The sequence below is a fragment of the Streptopelia decaocto genome (assembly GCF_964273445.1).
Source record: "Streptopelia decaocto genome assembly, chromosome: 5".
Lineage (NCBI taxonomy): Eukaryota > Metazoa > Chordata > Aves > Columbiformes > Columbidae > Streptopelia > Streptopelia decaocto.
Genome location: NC_138659.1, coordinates 72,203,455 through 72,226,354, shown reverse-complemented (window position 1 = coordinate 72,226,354; position 22,900 = coordinate 72,203,455). Strand labels below are relative to the sequence as shown.

The following is a 22,900-nucleotide window of genomic DNA, read 5'->3' as shown; positions in this document are numbered from 1 at the left end:
GAGGTGGGTTACTGTAGGTTAATCTGCCACGAGTCCCTGCGGAGAGCACCACGTGAAGAGCATCTGCCTCCACTTTTCAAACGCAATCTATAAAATGGGATTATTTTCCCCTTGAGAGCAAGCCATGCAGCTTTCCTGAGTCCTGAAGCTGCTCAACGCCCACTGTCGCAGTGCCCGTCCCAACGAGGGAGCAGAGCAGCCACCCACCTTCTGGCTCAGCCTGCAGAGCCCCCAGCCCCACGGGCTCCCTGCGCCAGCCGCGGTTCCGGCAGCGAGGACGTGTCCTGGCCGCGCTGCAGAGCCCCGGGACGGCCCGTCCCCGCACAGGACCACGCGGCCGACCGCAGGCGCCGTGACGGAGCGCACCGAGCCCCAGCCGAGCAGCCTCGGGGCAACCAGAGCACACGAGACTTGCTCCGAGTTCAGGAGAGCAAACCAGCGTCCTGCAGAACAGAGCTGCCAACAGGCCACGGAGCTGCCCGCGCTCCATGTGTTACGCGGCAGCCACCGCGGCTGGGGACAGATGACAGGCCTGAACGGACACATCCACTGGACATGGATGTGCCTGTCAAAACCAACAGCTCCCAAAGTGAGGAGTCCCCACCTGTACCCCCATGTGCAAGACGGCCTGGCACTGGCCCTGTAAGCCAGGGTACCGAGTGGAAGCCTTGGAAGAGTTCAAAGGGAGCAGCCAGTCGTCTTCAAGTTCAAGTGAAGAAACCAGAAGACATGCGAAACGACTCAGTGATACGGAAATGAAGAAAAGGCACGGAGATCTACCCTTACACGTTCCAATCGCAAAAGCATCCCTGCACCACACTTCAAACACAATTCAGGTTGGGACCAGCCCTAACACATGTCCGTGCCAAATCAGCTAACGTGGAACAGTCAAAACCACAGGACACGCATGCTTGCGTCCGTGTTCCTGACAAACAGGATTAATGCTACAAAGCAAAAGATCAAAGACCTTTAAAAACCCCTCGCAGTTGAGGTTTGTGACTTAAGAAGGACAGGGCAGAATAATCCAAGAACACTGTCCCTGAGCGCAGGGGGACGATCCCATTCCCACCGCTGCTGGAAAGGCAGCGGCGCCTCTCGTGCGGGCGCGGAACCCACGGTGACGGGCTGCCCGGACCTGGCACCCAGGCTGGCCCTCAGCACTGCCCGAACCACGGAGGCTCCAAAGAGCCGACCCAGGGCACCACGAACATCTGCCCTAAAACCTGCACTCGGAGGACTACACCCGGGTCTCATGAACTCGTGCAGTGTTCAGCAGGAACCAACCTGCTCCGAGCAAACTGGGATGTGTCACGACGAGGCCCTGTCACCTGCAGTCAACAGTGTTTGTACTTAACCTGCAGGACAATCTATTCATTCGCTTTCTGATGAATGCTGAGATTTTCAAGAGAACAGAACAAACTCATTTGCAGGCTTATTATCTTACACCTACCAAACCCACAGACTTGGCTCTTGCAAAAACCTGACCCTTTAGAGACAGATTACAGACTGACAATACTTGGCCTAAACAGGAAAAAATGCATTTCCTGGATGGGGAGGTCAGAGCAAGCCCCAGGCCGGCCTGGTTCCCTGCCATGTGCACTCTGGGAGGAAGGAAGCACGGCGGCCGCACAAAGACGGAACACCGGAACACCTCCCAGCGACGCTGCTGCCGGCCGGGGACGGGACCGGGGCTGGACATACACAGCCATGGGACGGGACCGGGGCTGGACATACACAGCCATGGGACGGGACCGGGGCTGGACATACACAGCCATGGGACGGGACCAGGGCTGGACATACACAGCCATGGGACGGGACCGGGGCTGGACATACACAGCCATGGGACGGGACCGGGGCTGGACATACACAGCCATGGGACGGGACCGGGGCTGGACATACACAGCCATGGGATGGGACCGGGGCTGGACACACAGCTCCACAGCCATGGGATGGGACCAGGGCTGGACACACAGCTCCACAGCCATGGGACGGGACCAGGGCTGGACACACAGCTCCACAGCCATGGGACGGGACCAGGGCTGGACACACAGCTCCACAGCCATGGGATGGGACCAGGGCTGGACACACAGCTATGGGACGGGACCGGGGCTGGACATACACAGCCATGGGACGGGACCAGGGCTGGACATACACAGCCATGGGACGGGACCGGGGCTGGACATACACAGCCATGGGACGGGACCGGGGCTGGACATACACAGCTATGGGACGGGACCGGGGCTGGACATACACAGCCATGGGACGGGACCGGGGCTGGACATACACAGCCATGGGACGGGACCAGGGCTGGACATACACAGCCATGGGACGGGACCGGGGCTGGACATACACAGCTATGGGACAGGACCAGGGCTGGACATACACAGCCATGGGACGGGACCAGGGCTGGACATACACAGCTATGGGACAGGACCAGGGCTGGACACACAGCTCCACAGCCATGGGACGGGACCGGGGCTGGACATACACAGCCATGGGACGGGACCGGGGCTGGACATACACAGCCATGGGACGGGACCGGGGCTGGACATACAGCTCCACAGCCATGGGACGGGACCAGGGCTGGACATACACAGCCATGGGACGGGACCGGGGCTGGACACACAGCTCCACAGCCATGGGATGGGACCAGGGCTGGACATACACAGCCATGGGATGGGACCAGGGCTGGACACACAGCTCCACAGCCATGGGATGGGACCAGGGCTGGACACACAGCTCCACAGCCATGGGATGGGACCAGGGCTGGACATACACAGCCATGGGATGGGACCAGGGCTGGACACACAGCTCCACAGCCATGGGATGGGACCAGGGCTGCACACACAGCTCTGCAGCCATGGGACGGGACCAGGGCTGGACACACAGCTCCACAGCCATGGGATGGGACCAGGGCTGGACACACAGCTCCACAGCCATGGGACGGGACCAGGGCTGGACACACAGCTATGGGACGGGACCAGGGCTGGACACACAGCTCCGCAGCCATGGGGATGGGACCAGGGCTGGACACACAGCTATGGGACAGGACCAGGGCTGGACACACAGCTCCGCAGCCATGGGGACGGGACCAGGGCTGGACACACAGCTCTATGGCCATGGGGACGGGACCAGGGCTGGACACACAGCTCTGCGGCCATGGGATGGGACCAGGGCTGGACACACAGCTATGGGACGGGACCAGGGCTGGACACACAGCTATGGGACGGGACCAGGGCTGGACACACAGCTCTGTGGCCATGGGACGGGACCAGGGCTGGACACACAGCTCTGCGGCCATGGGACAGGACCAGGGCTGGACACACAGCTCTGCGGCCCTGGGGACGGGACCAGGGCTGGACACACAGCTCCGCAGCCATGGGGACGGGGTCACCTCCTGCCACAGCTCAGGGCTGTTTTACACACCCCTCAGCACCCCCAGGAGCTTTAAACGTGCGCTCAAGAGGAGCAAACACAGCGACAATCACTCACTTCATCACTGGAAAACTTCAGATTTCTTTTCAGAAAAAAAAACAAACACAAAAATCTTCAAGACGGCGCAGCAGCTCAAACATCACGTTCTGGACATCACTGTGGCCTCGGTACACATGAGTAATGAACACAGAACAGACTGACTCAGGACAACAGCGTGATCTCGCAGCCTGTGCGCGGAGCTGTATGTCAAAAGGAAAGCCAAGAAAGATCTCCTGAAGCCAAGTGCTTATTCATAATAAAAAAATGAAGCTTTGGATCAAATAAAGTCATTCAGAAATTCAGATTTAACAGCTGCAGAGCGCAGAAAGCTGATTTATCTTCCGAGATGACTGCATCCCAATGCGCTGATGTGTGGGACCCTGCTCAGGGTCCTGTGCCTTGACCCTTCAGGCGGGACAAGCGCAGGACATGCCCAGCACCGCTCCGCGCACGGGGAGCACCCCGACCCTGTGCCTCTAGGGGCTCCGGGCGTGCAGGGCTGTGCCTCCCCGGCACAGCTCAGAGCGGCCCCAGGGGAAGGCCAAGGGACACACGTGCCCAAACCAGAGGAACCCAGCTCCTTCAGATGGTCCCTCTGGAGCGCTCGGAGCTCAAACCCTCTCGCTCCACGTGTCCCGGCAGGCTGGGCAGCGAGGGCAGCAAGGAGCACGCCCGTTTTTCCACCCAAGACCCACAGCGGGGTCTGGGAGCTGTCTCCAGCTCCCCAGGCATCAGCACCAGCTGACGGGAACGGGCTGCCAGCTACGCTCTCCAACACTAAACTGGCTCATCCCAGCACCTACATGAAAAAGCCTGTACCAGGTTCGAGGGTTTTCTGCTTTTACAAAGTGTTTCCTGCTGCATGAAAAGGCTCAAGTTATTGGCTTGAGTCAAAATAGAGCAAGACATCATTCACAAGGGAAGTTAAACTAGTAATTTTGCTACAGCTCATTTCTTTGTCTGCAGAGAGCACAGAGGAAATATGCTTCATAAAGAAAACAAGTCTGTCTGATCCAACAATAGCAAGAATCTAATGCAGATTAAACAGGAACTGGTACTTCAGTTAAAGGCATTCACTACTTCAAAAACTAATCAAGTTAATGAAAAAAGCCTTCATTAAAAAAATGCCCCGCTCCTCCCTCCAGAGAGACACACGCCCCGTGCCCCAGAGCCGCTGGCTCACTGCGGCAGGGCGGCTGACGGGCGCGGGGGAGGCCGGGGCGCGCGGTGCCGAGCGCTCGTCACCCTCCGCGGAGGCCGGAGCAGGTACCTGCTGGACCTCCCATCCCTGCGCCTCTGCGGGGCCAGGGCACCGGGACACTGGGGACACGGGGACACAGTCCTTGGGTGCAGAGGCTGCAGGAACGAAAAGCACAAGCGCTCCAGAACTAGAGGTGTTAAGCCCCATCTCTGTTATCACTGCTGGACAAGAGAAGCCTATTCCAGATGTACATAATCTCAGGATGTGTGAGTTCCCAACCTAGCTCATGCAAACCCCATATATTCTGTAAAGGTATATACAGAGTGCAAAACACATACATCAAGCAGATTTTTAAAAACTCAGCGAGGCACCAGCCCATCCTCATCCAGTTTGCCAGATACAGGCAAACAGCTTCCTTAAGTCTTTCACTGGGCAGAAGTTAGGAGTTTGTCATCAGCCCGCACACCCCCATTCACCTCGATCCCAGTGCCAGCGATGGGTACTTATGGATAAAACAAAACACGTATAAAGGCTGAAAGACAACGGTTTGCCAGCTTTTCAACACTTAAAAATCTTCACATCAATTTTTGGGTTCAAAGCCCTGCCTTTCATACCTAAGCATTATCATGGGAAATAGCTGTGTCACCTGCTGTGTCACCAGGCCTCAGGAGCCCAGCACTGCATGTGCCACCAACACATGGCTACTGCACGAGGACCTTGTTCATCCCCCTCCTCCGGAGTAACAAGCACCCTTCTCTACACAGAGCTACCCCCAAGCTCCCAAAAATCCCTGTTCCTCCCTGGCCCAGAGTGGCCTTTCTGTCCATGCAGCCTGGCGGTGCTCAATACTGCAAAGATCTGCTCCACCGCAAGAGAAACAGGGAGAACTCTGGAGTGTTACCCAGAGGGGCCAGAGGATTCCCTTGGGACGGGCTCACCCCTCACTGCCCAGTGTGCCCCAGTGCTGCCCAGTGCTCCCCAGGGCCCCGCCACGCACCCTGCCTGGCGTGCACAGGGGAACCGCAGCTGCAGTTTTAGACACCTCGTTTCAGCTCTACAAATTAAACAAATAAATGCAATTCAGGAAAAGCTACAGAAGGCTCATTTTTACATTACTTGTAAAAGTTTTCAACAAAACAAGTTTCCAGGCACCACCCCTCAGCACACAGCCCGTCTCTGCTGCCCCGGGCAGCGGCGCTGGGGACAGGGCTGCTCTGCGGAGCCTGCGCCCCGCAGGCTGCTCCGAAAGTGCCCGCCCCGGCGCAGACCCTGCCCGGCACAGACCCTGCCCCGGCACGGCTACAGCCACCGCCGAGCCACAGCGGTGGGGACACTGCAGGAGGACAGCCAGCCCTGCTCAGCGCAGAGGGACAGCCAGGGACAGCCAGCCCTGCTCGGCACAGGGGGACAGGCCAGGGACAGCCAGCCCTGCTCGGCACAGGGGGACAGGCCAGGGACAGCCAGCCCTGCTCGGCGCAGGGGGACGGCCAGGGACAGCCAGCCCTGCTCGGCGCAGGGGGACAGGCCAGGGACAGCCAGCCCTGCTCGGCACAGGGGGACAGGCCAGGGACAGCCAGCCCTGCTCGGCGCAGGGGGACGGCCAGGGACAGCCAGCCCTGCTCGGCGCAGGGGGACGGCCAGGGACAGCCAGCCCTGCTCGGCGCAGGGGGACAGGCCAGGGACAGCCAGCCCTGCTCGGCGCAGGGGGACAGGCCAGGGACAGCCAGCCCTGCTCGGCGCAGGGGGACAGGCCAGGGACAGCCAGCCCTGCTCGGCGCAGGGGGACAGGCCAGGGACAGCCAGCCCTGCTCGGCACAGGGGGACAGCCAGCCCTGCTCGGCACAGGGGGACAGCCAGCCCTGCTCGGCACAGGGGGACAGCCAGGGACAGCCAGCCCTGCTCAGCGCAGTGGGACAGTGAGGGACAGCCAGCCCTGCTCGGCACAGGGGTACAGTGAGGGACAGCCAGCCCTGCCCGGCGCAGGGGGACAGTGAGGGACAGCCAGCCCTGCTTGGCGCAGGGGGACGGCCAGGGACAGCCAGCCCTGCTCGGCGCAGGGGGACGGCCAGGGACAGCCAGCCCTGCTCGGCACAGGGGTACAGTGAGGGACAGCCAGCCCTGCCCGGCGCAGGGGGACAGCCAGCCCTGCTCGGCATGGGCACGCAGGGCCAGCAGAACCCGCAGATGCCCATGGCCGCAGGTGGGGCTGGGACACCCCCAGGCCGGAGCAGCTCGCTGTGCTTCCCAGGGAGCTGCTAAGCCCCTCGGCTCACGCAAATCTCCTTCGGCAGCTGAAGTTACAGCTCACGTAAGCAGATCGCGTCCTTGGGCATCTGCGCAGCTCGTGTGCAGTTAGAAATAGCACAATGTATGGCCTGCTGGCATTTCCAAAAAACACGCCAGGGAACAGAGGGACAGCATACGGCACAAACAGGGAGAACCAGCGCAGATTGAGGTGTCTCCAAAGGCGGTCGCAGTGGTCACGAGCCAAAAGCGCAGGCGCTCTCGGGACAGGAGATGCCCCGGTGCAGCTCCAGCAGCCAGCGCTGGGGCACAGACATGTGCAGCGCCGTCTGCTTTACACTCGTTCTCCCACTTTGCATTCGTATGCAGAGACGCTGACTCCGAGCTGCTTGGAGGAAGACTGAGAAACAGTAATTAAGCTGGATGCTTGGTTTTAGTCGACTGAACCATCTAGAAACCACGCCAAGAAAAATCTCAAGCATTCATCTCCTGGGCTGAAATAGTTCACGTGACCTGGCAGGTGTTTTTAAAAATTTAGCTATCACAGCAATCAACACCACAACTTTATATCAAGTTATATAACGTCTTTGTGCCACTGGTACAAGAGGTAAAAGGAAAAAGAAGAGTGATTTATGTTGCTTCATAAACTGCTGGCAAGCAGTACCGGCTACATGCACATACAAAGCCCTGAACATCTTTGGAGATGAAGTCATAACCCAGTGTTCCAAATTTTACGTTAGAGCTTACTATATATAGCAAGCATGCAATAAGCTTTGATTTTGCTGTACATAGTAGCAGTGTGCTTTTTGTGATGAATGGCTAAGTGTACTGATACTGAGGGCCTATTAAGCTAACAGCAGTAAAATTAAACCTTCAAAAGCCAGCATTTTCAAGTTTAATGCTCTGCAGCCACGGCTTGGGGGTAGAGGGGATAAAGAGAGAGAAGACGAAAGGATTTTCCAGACTGAAAAAGCAAATGAATATACATACTGTAAACTTGTTTCACACAGAGATGTGTATGAAAATGTACGAGCAGCTTTCATAGGAAGTTTCAGCGCATGAAAGGGCTGTGGGCAGGGAGGGCGACGTGCCACGAGGAGCCATCCAGCGGGGTCAGAGAGCAGAACAGCCCCGTCCTGCGGCAGCGCGGGGCTCGCCAGCCTGCCCAGGGCCCGGCCCCGCACACGACGCGCAGCACGCAGCGGGGCCGCTGAAATCCCCCATCCCACCACGCGCCGTGTTCCTGCAGCAGGGACAGGCAGCCTGGCGAGCACTGGTCTCCTTCCCTCCAGCGCTGCAGCTGCGGCCCTGTCCTGCTTGTCCCCAACCAGCCGTGTGTGACACCAGCCCGAAGGGTCTGTCCCTGCCCTGTGCAGGGTCCCCTCCGGACCAGCAGCACACTCAGCACGCCGTATCGCTCGCCCTTCCATCGCGCCTCCAGCAGCCACACGCAATGCCCGGGCATGCCAAAAACCCTGCCACAAAACCAGAAACGAGCTGGGGTGCCCCTCACTGCAAAGGACGAGGGAAGAGCAGCTGCTTGGCTCCAGGAATTTTAAGTTCATGCAGCTTCAAGTTTAAATATGACACGATCATGGAAGTGAACACAAAGCAAAATGCAAAAGCACCAGAGATGTTCTTGTTCCCGAGAACAAGAGACGGGGTGGGAGTGTGGAACAGCAGGACCAGCGCTGGGGACAGGCCCCGCGCACGGCTCCTGGCCCTGCCCCGACACCGGTGGCGCCGCGGGCAGCCGGCGCTGGGACACGCTGGGACAGGCCCCGCGCGTGGCTTCTGGCCCTGCCCCGACACCGGTGGCGCCGCGGGCAGCTGGTGCTGGGACACGCTGGTGGGGACAGGTCCTGCACACGGCTTCTGGCCCTGCCCCGACACCGGTGGCACCACGGGCAGCCGGCACTGGGACACGCTGGTGGGGACAGGCCCCGCACACGGCTCCTGGCCCTGCCCCGACACCGGTGGCACCGCGGGCAGCCGGCACTGGGACACGCTGGTGGGGACAGGCCCCGCACACAGCTCCTGGCCCTGCCCCGACACCGGTGGCACCGCGGGCAGCCGGCGCTGGGACACGCTGGTGGGGACAGGCCCCGCACACGGCTCCTGGCCCTGCCCCGACACCGGTGGCGCCGCGGGCAGCCGGCGCTGGGACACGGTGGGACAGGCCCTGCACATGGCTCCTGGCCCTGCCCCGACACCAGTGGCGCCGCGGGCAGCCGGCGCTGGGACACGCTGCTGACCCCGGAGCCGCCTGCAGGCAGGGGACCTGCGGCCACGGAGGGTGACGGACGATGAGCGTCCGTCCGGGCCCGCAGCACGGCCTCACCGCAGTACCCGGGCACGGGACGCTGCAGGACGAGGGGCAGCAAACCCCCAAAACCCCAGCGTGGGGCCAGGGCTGGTCACAGCTCCTGCTGCCAGCAACAGTCACAACAGCACCGCGAGCGAAGGTGAGACAGCGTCCGGTGCTGTACCAGCAGGCGGGCGTCGCGGCGCGCTGCGCGGCACGGCGGCGTGCGCAGGCTCCGCTGGGACACAGCCGCAAAGCGGCGGAAGGGGACACTCAGTGGGCACCGTTCTCCTGACGCTCCTCTAAACCAAGTGTCTTACAAATGGTACTTCTAGTCTGCCTGTTGTTTTCCCAGAAACCTCCTTTTACCAGGCAGTTAATGACGGGGCTTTAATAAAGTATTTTCTTTGCTAAAAAAACCCCCACATATATATATATATATATATATATATATAAGGACAGAATAATAAAACCATAAAATGCTCATGGTAGCTTTTCCAACCCAAACCAAGCTGGTTTTTTAAATGCAATTGCTTCCAGTTTTATGTACAATCACAAATTACCCGAATTGTTTGCACCTTTTTTCCAGTAACTCCCCTCCATGCTTTGCAGAACAGTGTCACTTGCCAGGAGCCAGAAAGGGCCAACGGCCACATCCTGCTGCCGTGCCCAGGACCAGCACGGCCAAGCGCTGCCGCTGCAGGCACCTCCTGGGCTCTGCTCTGGGTCTGCGGGTGACAACGAGTCCTTGTGCGGCTCCCCACGAAGTCACCGCACCGGGATTTCACAGTGGCAGCGCTACCATCAGATGCCTGCTCCTAGAAACTGCTTTAACAGGTTGTTCTGCCTCGAAAAGGCCTCAACGCGTTCAGATATTTAACTGTAGCTCAAGTGCCACTGTGGCCCTAGGACTCGGGAATCACAAACATGAGTGAAAGCTTCAGTTGCACCTTCAGGAAAGGACAGTCCATGAGCAACCGCTCAGAACGTTTCAGCTCCACCTTAGGAGAATTCAATGAAAGCAATAAAATTAATTCCTCCCGAGAGAATTAGATACAGGGCAAGTCTCTGAAATAATGAATTGTTTTATAAAGGATGTACCAGAACACTAGACATGCTGGTCTGCTAGGGAATCTCAGTAAACGCGACACATGGAGCATGGGAAGTTCTGGGCAAGTGCAGTTGTTTATCCAGCTATTCTATCACGTCCAGTGAGGCGGGCGGGGCTGGCAGCTCACCTTAAACACGTAAGGCAGAGAATCACCCTGGGACAGCCAGCTGAAGGCCAAGGGAATGGCGATACACGTCACTGTATCTGTACACCCATACACACACGCAGAGGTCTGGCCAGGGAGAACAGAGGGAAGGAAGGGTCTGACCTAATCCAGGCTGTCCCATCATTTTCTTCTCATTCTCAACAGTTTCTCCTTTCCCGCAGTTTCCAGGCCCGCTCCATCCCCTCTGCACCTGCAGCTCAGACACAGCAGGCCTGTGACAGCCTGCGCGACAGCCGCCCGGGCTGCGCACGCAACACCGCGCACGAGGAGGAGGAAGCTCTGCCGCTCCTCTAAATAGAGCACACTCGGTACGGGAGCGATGGATGGCGACCACGGCTCCTCCGCCGCGCAGGACAGCATATTCCGGGCACCAGGGTTATTTATACTCAGATCTAGCTCACAGAAATTTGGGTCCAATCCAAATGCTCTTGACATACTAAAGTCTTTAGCCAGAGTTAAGTAGCATTTGAAGGGGTGAGATCAAGGATGAGGCTTAAATGCTGCTGCTGCAGTTACACATTTCTACTTGAACAAGTGTCCGGTCGTGCAGACACCCGGGCACCCAGGGCAAACATGCCACACTCCATCACTGACCCCAGCCAGGCTTGCTGAGATGGAGCCGCCCACAGAGCGAGCCCTTTGGCACACTGCAGCCACCGGGCAAGTCCCGTGACACAGGGCACAGAGAGCAAAACGGCCTTTTCCCCTCAGCATCACACGGGCACCAGCACCGCAGGCCCACGCAGAACGGCTCAGACGGAGAGGAACAGCCAGTCTGCAGCAGGAACACTGCCTGGAAGGTTGAGAACTGATTCCACAGCTTATTCCAGCGGCTGGGTTTCGCCACGGACTCAGCTGAGGGCACTGCAGTGGGAAATTGCTGCTGAAATTGCAGGTGGAATTGCTATTCCCAGTCACACCACATCCTGTATTTTTGGGTACTAAACTTTCATCCTGGGCAAAGTTGTTTGCAACCAGTAAAAGCAAAATGTGGAGGAGTTACAAAGAACCAGCTCCCACGTTTATGTTCCCACCTGTCTTCCAACAAAGGGGTTGCAGGTGAAACCCAAAATCATTTCACTTGATGATCCAGGCCATTCCCCAGCATCACAGTGACACCTCGGACAGGAGCCAAGCCCCGAGCACTGTGAGAAACGTTGCAATACTGGTCCCCACTTAAAGTCAGTTTTTCATACAATCGTTTTGAAAGTGACTTTCTAAGAAATCAGTAGCAGAGCGGTCAGAGGAACCGCAGGGGAGCAAAGGGCCTCCAAGGCCCTGCGCTGCCATGGGTAACTGCTGGCCATCGGCACCTAGATAGAACCACCTCAGTTCCAAGAAGAGTTTTAGTTCTCTGAAACAAAAGATATCTCAAAGAAACTCAAAGTCTAGGAGCCATTAGCTCTCCAGTCACACAGATCAGCTGTGACGCAAGCGAAGCGCCCTCAACACTTGCCACATCCTCGCTGTAAACGGCGCAAATACGCAACTACCATTTTATTAGCTCTTGGAACAAGCGGGGCTTGTTTCCTCACGATGTCAACTGCTTTGCACTGCCCCTGGGAGCAGGGGCTCCGTTCCCATGGTGCCCCCCATGGTCTGGAAATAAAGGTTCTTACCACCTCTGAAACTACCACCACCACCAGCCAGCGACTTCGCTTTTATGGAAAAACAAATGCAAACAAGCAGTGGATTGTAGCTTAAAAAACACAAGGAGTTTTCTCACGGGAAGCATTAGTCCAGCAAGCACTCACCTGATACTGGAGGCAAAGTTATGTCTCAAACTGCGTTAAGAGATCTCTTATTTCTGGAGTCAGATGCTCTACTGCCTTTGCAGCTTCTGTGATTGCTTTCCGATACATCCCTTTCTTCTTGCGATTAAACCTCAGTTTGAAAAATTCAGAGAAAGGAGCAAGTTTTGAAACAGATAAGAATGAAGTCGTTGGAGAGCCAAACCACGACACTTTAGCTTCTCGCCACGAAGGTTCCCCGTTCTCCTTCTGGCTAAGGTTGATGTCAAGAACACGTGCTGGCCACCATGGAAAACCATGAATTTTACCCCAAACTATGTCCCCCACCGAAACAGTTCTTCCATCTTCCGTGACACATTTAGACACACTTTGGGTATGCAGTCTAACTGTTAGTGGGGGCACGATTTTACGCTCATCTTTTGAAGATGAAGAGACGGACGCATCATCACCAGGCAAAAAGTCACATATTTCTGGTGATGTTACTTCTGAACTAGAAGACTTGGATTCGTCTAGACTGTCATTACTACACACCGATAAACTAGAAGAATCTGCTTTTCTTTTTCGATAATTCATAAGGAAAGCCAAGTTATCATGTCCATCTTTAGCCTGCGGAAACCGTTTAAAGTCCTCATCTTCACCTGAACTCCCTGAAGATATCTCAGCTAAACTTCTGTCTGTGGATTCATCATTGTAAAACGTGCCGGGATTGGGCTCCCGGCTGTTCTGAAGGACGTTTATCTCATCGATAAGTTCTGCCTTATAAATTGAAACACTCTGACCATCATTTATGCGATGGGGCTTCAGCCGTATCTTTGGGGGCGGGACGTCCGCGCTGGAATGCAGGGGCCGCGTGAGCTTCAGTTTCGGAATGGCGGCGAGCTGGCTGCCCGCGGACTTGTCCAGCGGACACCGGGGCTCCCGGCAGCGCTCCGAGTCCGCGGCCTCCTCTTGGTCCTCCCCTCCGTCCTGCAGCGCTCGCTCCGCACAGAACGGTTTGACCGAGCCGTGCACCCGGGAAGGGATTTTTACCACTTCGCCTTTCCCTTGCGGAGTACTGTAGGATATTTTTATAACTGGCGTTCGATGCACTAGTTCCCCAGTAAATCTGTCATCCTCTCTCTTTTCTCTTTTGTTCCTCTTCTCTGCGTAGTCAGCGTCGCTGTGCTTTTTCTGCTCCTTGTCCTGGATGCTCAGCTTCCTCCTGGTTTTAGCGTTCTGCCGCGCGGCGCCGGCGTCCTCGGGGTTCAGCGTGTTCTTACACTTCTCGCAGAGCACCTGCCGCGGCCGCAGCCTGATGGTGCTCATGATGAGCCTGCCCGGGTCCCTGTTCCGCGCCAGACGCCTCCTCGTCCTCTTTATAGTCCGTGGCGGCGGCTGCGGGACCCACTGGTGGTAGGTGTGCCGGAGCCAGAGCGGCTGCGGGAAGGGAGCGCCCTCGAAGTACGGGGGGTACGGGGGCAGGCTGCCGGGCGGGGGCGCGGGCAGCAGGGGCGGCACGGGCTCGTCGCCGTGTCCCTTGGCAGGCTGGTCACCGCGCGGCTCCGTCTCGCCCACGGCGGCATCTCCAGCAGCGGCAGCTCCGTTGGCGCAGACCTGGGCAGGAGGGTCCTCGTGCCTGGGGAGGGAGGGCGGGAGGCAGAACAACCCGGATCTGAAACGGGGCGAGAAGGACAGGGAGGAGAACGTCAGGAGGTTTGAAAGGTGCCTCTCTGGCAAGACACTGTGCAACAAACATGCTAGTTTCCTTAAAACAAAGAAAACCCTAAACACACCACCAAAAAAACAAACCAAACACCCCCCCGCTCCCCGCTTCCACAATTGCCACATACTAAGAACACAACATTTTCACTTCTAAGGCAAGGCAGCATTTCAAAATTGATGAAAAGTGTCCTACTATTCTGCCAGAAAAGGCACAGAGATCAAAACCTCTATTCCCATGAGCTCTGTGCGCAAAGTTTTGTTCTAAGAACTTTTAAGTTTTATCGCGCAAAGCACTTTATTTTATCGACAGGCTGGCAAAGGCGGGAGGGCTGCGACACGGACCCCACGAGCCCCGCGGAGCTGCAGAACCAGCCCTCCTCGCACTGTCCCGTCCTCACCCGGCCGACTGCTCCGCTGCACCCCAACAGCCCCAGCGGGGGGTAACCCTGCATTTGAGCGCAGGCTCACCCCTACACAGCTCTGCTCCCCTCGGCTCTCCCTGCCTGACTGTTAAAACAAGGAATACACCACTACTTGGGAAGAGCAAGATCACAATGACGATGTACTACTGCTCAGTGCCAGGTCTCAGGCAACCAAAGTCTGGATACAGCATCTTGCAGAGATGCTGGCAAAAGCAGACCCGCTGTAACACTGGAACTCACAACTGCAATTCATGTCTCCGGGTCTCTGCACCAGAATTTATGCCCTTGGCCTGACATAGAAATATGATGCTAACACAGCACTTGGACAAATATTTGCCCTGAAACACTGACTCAGAACGCGCAATGCTCACTGTCTTCACTCTCCAGAGACAGCTCTGTGGAGAGTGCACCAGCAGTGAAGCCTCAGCGTTTGTAATAACAACAAAATGCTGTATGTGTGAGCCATGAAGAATCCACAAAGAGATGCAGAGCGGTACAGACCAAACTCCAGTTTTAGTTTCGGATGCCGCGTTGCCCGTTGCCCTCCCAGCAGCCCGGTTCTCTCTGCAGGCCTGGGGGGCTGGAGCCAGGGAGGAGTCTGCTGGCGGAGCTGTGGAGCAGGACCCGGGCAGCCCCCGTGCAGGGCTCAGGAACCGCCCCAGACCAGACAGAGGAAAGAACGGAGCTTTCTGAGCAGCTCACAGAACGGGGAACACAGATGTCATTTAACACTGCTCTGACCCACTGGCTTCATCCCCTCGTCTCACACAACCACAGACTGCATCCCCCTTACCAGATTTCCATGTGGGCTCCCACCAAGTTTAGAAGGAAAGCCTGCAAAAACTAAGCAAGCAGGAATTCAGCTGATTCTGGTACCAAGTCCCTGCCCTCCTCTGAAATCAAAAGAACCACTGAGCTACCTGGGCTCTGAAAAGTCCTTTCCCATTATACAGAGTAAGAGGGCAAGAACTTGGTGTTCAGATGGCACTTTAGTTTAACTGGGAAGCTCCAGGTTCAAATGTTAGTGAGTCAAGAGGATTAAGCTGCTGAAACCACACAATTTGGAACAAAATGTTTTTGTTCCAAGAGCTGTTTTTTTATTTTAAACAGACAACTGAGGATGTAGGTGTCTTTCAAATGACAACCAAAGCCAGCACAGTTTGTACAGCCAAAGATGTCAGCATCATTCATAGAGCAACTCAAAGTGCTATCATTTCCAAAGCTCTGGCTATGAATTGTGGTTATTGTGCGCAGCGAGACGTGGGCCGGGGTCACCCAACCGCGGGGTCGCCGGGAGCATCCCCGGGGACACGGGGCACACGCCTGCGCCGCGCGGGCAGCTCCTGACGGGCTCCCTGTCACAGGGGCCGCTAAGCCACGTACCCAGCAGCGTTCAGACGTGCTGCAAAACCACCCTGTGCGCGCCCTCCCAGCCTGCTGCTCCTCCTAAGAGGATTTGGCTCCGGTCTTCCCACCCTCTGCAGCAGGAGGAACGTACCGGACACACCGCACCCCCCAGGAGCAGCTCACTTCTGCCATAAGGACGGAGATCAATTTCACCAGCCCTCCCCACATCCCCCAGGCTTTTTTGCACAAATCTGGATGTAGTTAATCTATTTCTTCTATGCACTTACTGTCAGGACTGACTCTGCATATTTAAACCCATTCAACTAAGATGAAGGTGCCTGAGCTCCCGGGCTGGGGCACGAGCACATACGCAGGTATTACAAGCATCAGGAAATACTGCAGAATAAAATTTCACCCTGTTCGTAATCCCTCTTTCTGGGGCAGATGTAGCCAAGTGGACCAAGCTACCTCTATCCAAGCTCTGCTTGGAACAGAAGACACCGTCCTCTGGTTTCTGCTCACGCATAATTAAAAACCAACTAATTATAAATTCAGCTGCAACAAAATTGCCAAGTCTTATTATCAAAAACACTGTAACTGCAGTCAAAATGCATTTAAATCCCCTCATCAGCATGGATGCTGTGTAGCTTACTGCCCAGAGAGTGAATTCAGTAAAAGCAAGTGACGGCCAGTCACTGGACACCCCGCAGCGGTGCTCGGGCAGAGCGGGACGGCTGCAGGCACCCAGAACCCGTCCTTCGGGCCTTCCACAGCCGCTGGGAAAGCCAGGGGCATGTCTGACCACGGCCCCGGCTCCCGCAGGCGGGGGGCCGGCGGGGGGCCGGCGGGGGGCCGGCGGGGGGCCGGCAAGCACCTGCCCCCAGCCGCTCCTGCCTGCAGCCGAGCCCCTGCACACCCAGGCAGGTGGGTCTGGGTCCAAACCTGCAGCTGCTTCTTGGTGCCTCAGGTAACAGAGGTCCAAGCGTGGCAGGTTGACAAAGGGATCCCTGGCCTGCCTCCTGCCCAGCTTCCCACAGGACCTGCTACAGCTTTGGAAAAGCAAAACAGAATTGTGCTGTATGTAACACTAAAACCAGTTTAACACACAAAAGAAAGCTGAAGAGCCCCATACAGGCTTTCCCTCCCTTTTAGGGTTCCCCCTCCTTTTGTGCAGACACAAGCACCTCCTGTAGCTGCTCCCCTCCCGCCAGTCCCCTCCCACCACCCCGCGTGTCCCCTGCTCCAGCAGGGTGGCACAGACAGGGCGCACGGTGAGCACCGTTCCATCGCCGCTGCAGTGGCAGGGCAGCGGGGAGGAGCAGGGAGAACATCTGCCGTGTCCCTGGTTTGAGGCCTTCAAAGTTCAGCACCAAGCTGACAAATTCCTACTGCCTTTGGGACACATCTCGGCCTTCACCTTCCAACCACCAGCAGAACAGCTCCTGTCAACGTGGTGGGAAAATCCCCTCTTCCCTCCACATCCCACATTCGGGGTGGCTGCAGTGGAGGGGGCGCTTCCAGCCTGCTCCCCACGCCCCCTGAAGCCACCAAGGTCCAGGAGCCAGGTGCTCCCCTCACATGTGACACTTCCTTCCTCTTGACCGGCCATGAGTCGGTCACCACGTCACAGGCTCCCCGTGGTCACTGTGGGCCAGCCCGCGCCGGGGCCCCCACGGAGGGGATGTGGCCCCAGCAGTGGCTCTGCGCAGCACCTGTTGGAGGAGCCCCCCGGCCCCCGCACTGCGGGGACTCACGGGAGCCCAGTGGGTCCCCCGGGAGCCCAGCCGGTCCCCGCAGGCTCCTGCAGCGGCGTGCTCCCCGCAGCCAGGCCTGCCGCGCACTGCCAGGCGGCACACGGAAGCCAAACTGCTTGTCTTTGCGTTTCCCCACCCAAAGCAGCGCTGCCACCCCACCAACGGGCTACGGACCTGTCCTGCTCACAGACCTGAGCCTCTTCTAAGGCAACGAGAGGGAGCAGCAATGCCACCCTGCGTAACCTCAGCGGAAAGCCGAGCCCATCCCAAGGCTTGTTTTCGGCCACAAGAAAGTCTGACCACCAGAGTCAATAATCGCTGGGGCAGACGGGAGGAGACAGGGGCATCTGTCCTACTCACCAGCTAAATCGCACCAGCAAACCCCTTCTTTCTGCCCTCCCCGCTGCACTGGAAGCCAGAGAGGAGGACGCTGCCTCAGCATCCCCAGGCACAGATCTCTCAGTCGACGGGATGGCAGTGGGAGGGGCACCCAACCCTGGTGACAACCTCCCTCCCCAGCAGAGACCAGTGTCACCTGCAGCAGAGCCAGGGCACCAATGCGCTCCAGAAGCACCTTAAAGCCTGGGAGGAAACACCCGTCTGGTCATTTCTATGATTCACTGGGGAGGGGAAAGAAAAAAATCATGGAGAAAGGCTGGGGGGGAAAAAAAAGGGTCAAAAAAGTGTACGCTGTCACTAATGAGGAAGAGAACTGGAATGTGAAAAGATAGGAACAGCTGGTTTTCTGAACTGACTGAAGAGATGCCGACCGCTCACTGTTTTGGCTGGAACTAGACACCAGGCGAGGTTTATAGACTCTTAATAGAGTTAGATGCCTGAATACTCTTGAAAATCTGTCTCCAATTTTCCGGGATAGCCACGTGAAACTAAATAAACTACGAAAATTAAGTTCAGAAGTCTCGCTTCATACGTCTCCCAAGAAGAAGCAGAACGGTGAGGCTGCCCGTGCTCCGACCTGACAATTCACCTATTGAGCCAGAAACCAAACCCCGCTCAACTCTAAGACTGCGCAGAGCGCGGCTGCCCGGCTTTGTTAGTCCTTGGGAGGGCAGAACCTGTTTAAAAACGCTTCAAAAGTTTAAACCGCTCCGAAGCGAAGCGCCCGGGGCACCGACGCTCCCCTGCCCTTGAGGAGAACGGGCCTCTCATGCCCTTCATCGGTGTGGCAGAGGGGACCGCGACCTCTGCGGAGCCGGGCAGCGGGGACACCAACGGGGCCACATCCCCGACGTCCCCCGGGGCTGCAGCGGCGGGACGGACCCTCCCCCTTCCCCCCCCGGCCCGGGCCGCTTTGTTCCCACCGGGCGAACAAAGGGCGAGCGGGGGCAGCGGGGTCGGCCCGGGGGGCGCCGCGGCCCGTCCGGGCCGCGGCGCCCCCCGGGCCGTCCCCGCTGCCCCCTGCGAGCCCCCCGCCGCCGCGCTCCCGTTCACCCCCCCCGTACTTCTTGGTGCAGTCCAGCAGGACGCCGGTGAAACGGCGCTCCCCGCAGCTCAGCGTCACCACCAGCGTGTCGTTCACCATCTGCTCCACCAGCACCGGCAGCCACGCTCCCACCCGCGGCGACTCCTCCGCCGCCGCCTCGGCCATGCTGCCGCCGCCGCCCCCCGCCGGGCCGCGCCGCGCGATGACCTCACGGAGCGCGCGCCCGCCGCCGCCGCCGTCGGTAAGTGACGTCACGGCGCCGCCCCGCCCCCCCTCCTCCGCCCCGCCCCGCCCCACCGGCACCGGGGCGGGGCCCGCGGGACCGGACGCGACGCGCCGAGCCCGCCCCGCTCGCCCCCTGGCGGCCGCGCCGGGCGCAGACCCGTGGGCACGCCCCTTTCGCCAGGACACGCCCATTGCGCCAGGACACGCCCCCTTCGCCAAGCCACGCCCACCGCAGTGGGTTTTAAACCCGGACGCGGTTTAGCGCGCAATGGAGAAAGTGCGGTGGCGCTGGGAGTGTTACACGCGTGGGAGGTTATTGGTGCGGCTGGTAATCACAGGATGTCAGGGACTGGAAGGGACCTCGAAGCTCATCCAGTGCAATCCCCCCCCCGCAGCAGGAACACCCAGGTGAGGTTACACAAGGTGTCCAGGTGTCTGTTCAGTCACTGCCTCTCATTGATCAGCTGTTAATTCAGACACACGCAAGACAGATGTCCCTGATGTGTTTGGAAGTGTTTCCCCTCTGCCAGGGGAAATTGAGGCTGGAGATTAGAAAGCAATTCTTTACAGAGAGAGTGGTCAGGCATTGGAATGGCTGCCCAGGGAGGTGCTGGACTCGCCGTCCCTGGAGGTTTTTAAACTGAGATTGGACATGGCACTTAGTGCCATGATCTAGTCAATGGACTGGAGTTGGACCAAGGGTTGGACTCGATGATCTCTGAGGTCTTTTCCAACCCAGTCGATTCTGTGATTCTGTGATTCAGCGACATGTCACCCAGGAAGCAAGAAAGATGTTCAGGAGCGGCCACAAACCTCCAAATGCAGCAGATCCCCCGGGATCCGCCAGCGCAGCCTTGGAACTTCAGAGAGATGAAGGTCAAAGCCGTGAAAAAACAAAGTCACATCCTTCTTAAAGTGACTTTTGGAAAAAAGAAGTAGGGAAGGTATTTTTTAACCTTGCATTCACTAATGGCTTACACAATGTGGTTCCGTAACGTGCCAGCGGTGCTTCCCGTGGGCCGAGCGGGATCGCGGTACATCAGTTACGCCGGCACTGGTCACTCCCCGCAACCTGCGGTGGAGCCGGGCGCAGGACTCGATCTCACCGCTGGCCGCCGTGACCATCGGTAACGTGTGTTTGACTGGCGTTTCACAGAAGGATCACGCTGCTCTCTGCGTCCCAGGGCAGACGAAACCACGCCAGGTTAACAGTGCTACTGACTAAAGCTCAGTCCTCATGGGCCACAAAGGACCCAGACCCAAACACAAACTGTTTAAGCTTAATGCAGGTTTCAAGTAGAGACTTGACAAAAAGGGCTAATAAACGTTCACTCACATGAATAGTACCACATGTTATTTTCTCTGCTAACCTAGACAGAAAAGTAAACCCAACCCCCCTGAATTGGTATTTGGTATTATTTATGATGGAAAGTTTTAATGTTGCAATCGCAGTATCTCAAGGACAGGACAAGCTGCAGTTCGGAGGCAGCCTTGACTTTCTGCAAAACCTTGGAAATACACTGAGAGGAACACGTAAGCGTAGAGGAAAGTTCTGGAGCCATCAGGGACAGAGAAATCAGTACTAATTTTCAGAAGGAAAATGACTTTTTGAAGCATCATCCAAACATTTCACAGCAAGTGTACCTGCCGAACTGCAGAAATCAGTAAGGCAGCTGCTGCTGTCACACGCGCTCGTTGAACCCAGCCCATGCACGTGCCAACGTTTAAATACGTGTATGTTTAAAATACCTGAAAACGGGGGGGTTAATCCCGTTAGTGCAAACACATGCATCAGGCAGTTTGTAGGAATAAAGAAGCTGTTGATCATAAAAGGTCTGGAAGCATTAAACTCAACAGATTTTGAAAGCAATAGACAGTAATTACATGTACTGCTAAACTTATTGCCGATAAATATATTTGTGAATAGTCTCAACTATGTATGTACTTTTTACCAGATTAAAATTCATGTTCATTCACTTACATATTTCACAAAGCTGTAATAAACTTGAAAGCTGATGGGAGTTCAGTAAAACTCTTACAGTCTTCATGAAAACATTTCGCTTTTTAAAAATACAGCCAGAGATTTTAAAACATTCTCTCTTTTATTATTCGGTATACGGAACGCAATACAGTCTTATTCAAAATACAGTAGCCCTGGGGTTCCAGGGTACCGGGAAGGCGTCGTGCCACGTTCCATACGCAAAGCTCCTGGTGAAGCCCGTGAGCCGGTCTCCGCCGGCTCTGGCTCCTGACCGCCCGTCCCACCGCCTGTTCTACAACAACTTGACAGAACTGAGCACAGTCAGGCAATAGAACGACAGGTGCATGGTGTGTGCGGGGCAGGCTCTGCGCCGCGCTGGCTGCCAGCTCGACGCTCGGCGCACTCGTGGCACAGCGCGGCTGGCACTCACTCGGCTTTGGGGAATCTGGGGTCTCCTGGTAGCCCCAAGGCTCCCAAATGTCTGCTTGGGCAGGCAAGGGGCACCCGGCCCATCCTGGCGGGGCTGGGACAGCAGTGTCACCCTCCCCGAGTGACGTGGGACAGACGCACAGAGCACGAGGAGTCCCCTCTGGACGTGGGGTGACATTGTCACGCGTGACCCTCATACCTGGCTCGAGGAACCAGCTCCATGGGGAGCGCAGCTGGCGCGGTGCTGAGCGCGATGCTGTGGAACGAGAGGGACATGGTCGTGTCAGAACCGTGTCACGCGTCCCTGGTGTGGGGACAGGCGCTTGGCTCCGTGTGTCACCTGCTCTCCAGGGCAGGGGTTGTGGTTCTAGTGCATCACATCACTCCGGTTTGGAGGCCAAAAGATGCTTGAACGGAATCAGGGTTTCTTTTTTTGGAAAGCACCCGTGCTGCAAAGCGCTGCAAACACCACACAGACATAAGGCCATGAAATGCACAGTATTGACGCGGTCAGTTCACACAGCGACAGCCACGTGTGGCTGCTGGGACCCCAGGGCCCCCGGCAGGGTCCGGGCTCAGGTGGGTGGCTGCAGCAGCCACACGTTGTCACCACCGCACGAGGAGCAGCTGCAGGGGTACGGTGTTTGGCGGACTGCTGCTCCTCTTCGAGCAACCAAAGGGTTTTGGAACCATTTCATATTCCCTCTGCGTTATAAAAGGGGTTTGTTTATCTCTACGGCATAGCTCTTTACTGGCAAAAGGCTTTACCAAGTTTAGTGCTACCAGCAGTACCTCAACACCTCATTGAAGGTGATTTCTTGCTTCATGAGAATGCACGGTACCTTCACAACGTGCCGTGCATTCTGACACCCACATAGACCGTTTGTACTTGCTCTGCCCTCAGGAAACGTATTTCTAAGGCCGTTTGCTTTTGTGAATCTGCTGCAATCGTCACTGGAGCCCCTGTACCGAGCAACCTCACTGAGCAACCTCTGCTGCACCGAGCAACCAGTGGGTTGTATCAGCCAGAACAAACTGCCCGTGTGAGCAGCCCGGGTTCTGCAGGGCCAGGGGAGATGGAACGTGGTTCAGACCCCTGATGTGAGGTGCCGCCGTGCCCCCCGACACCCCCGGCAGTGCCTCTGGTGGGCTGTGACCCCGGGCAGCCCCTGCTCGACAGGCTGCAGGGCAGAAAGGTTCTTCTCCCAGCACTGGTGCGTTTGGGAACATAATGTGGCTTTCTTCCAAAATTCTGAGGTTAAAAAACCCACCACCAAAACCCCACAACAATAAAAACCCTGGTAATGTAGAAGTGTGGCTGCTTTGGGTTTGCTTCTAAAATAGA

The 22,900-nt window shown here is 57.1% G+C and overlaps 1 protein-coding gene across 5 annotated transcripts in view; it reads right to left on the bottom strand.

The window, feature by feature from the left end:
* Window positions 1-19,165, bottom strand: part of PWWP2B (PWWP domain containing 2B) — a 51,007-nt gene extending 31,842 nt beyond the window's left edge. For all 5 annotated transcript variants that reach the window (XR_014184190.1, XR_014184191.1, XR_014184192.1 and 2 more), the window contains exons 1-2: window positions 18,940-19,165; window positions 12,256-13,903 (exon numbers count right to left, since the gene is read on the bottom strand). Coding sequence is in view for 2 of the 5 variants with exons in the window: in XM_082054005.1 (XP_081910131.1) it covers window positions 12,274-13,903; window positions 18,940-19,085 (1,776 nt within the window). In the remaining 3 variants the exon portion in view is untranslated. The remainder of the gene's footprint in view (window positions 1-12,255; window positions 13,904-18,939) is intronic.
* Window positions 19,166-22,900: the final 3,735 nt, after the last annotated feature.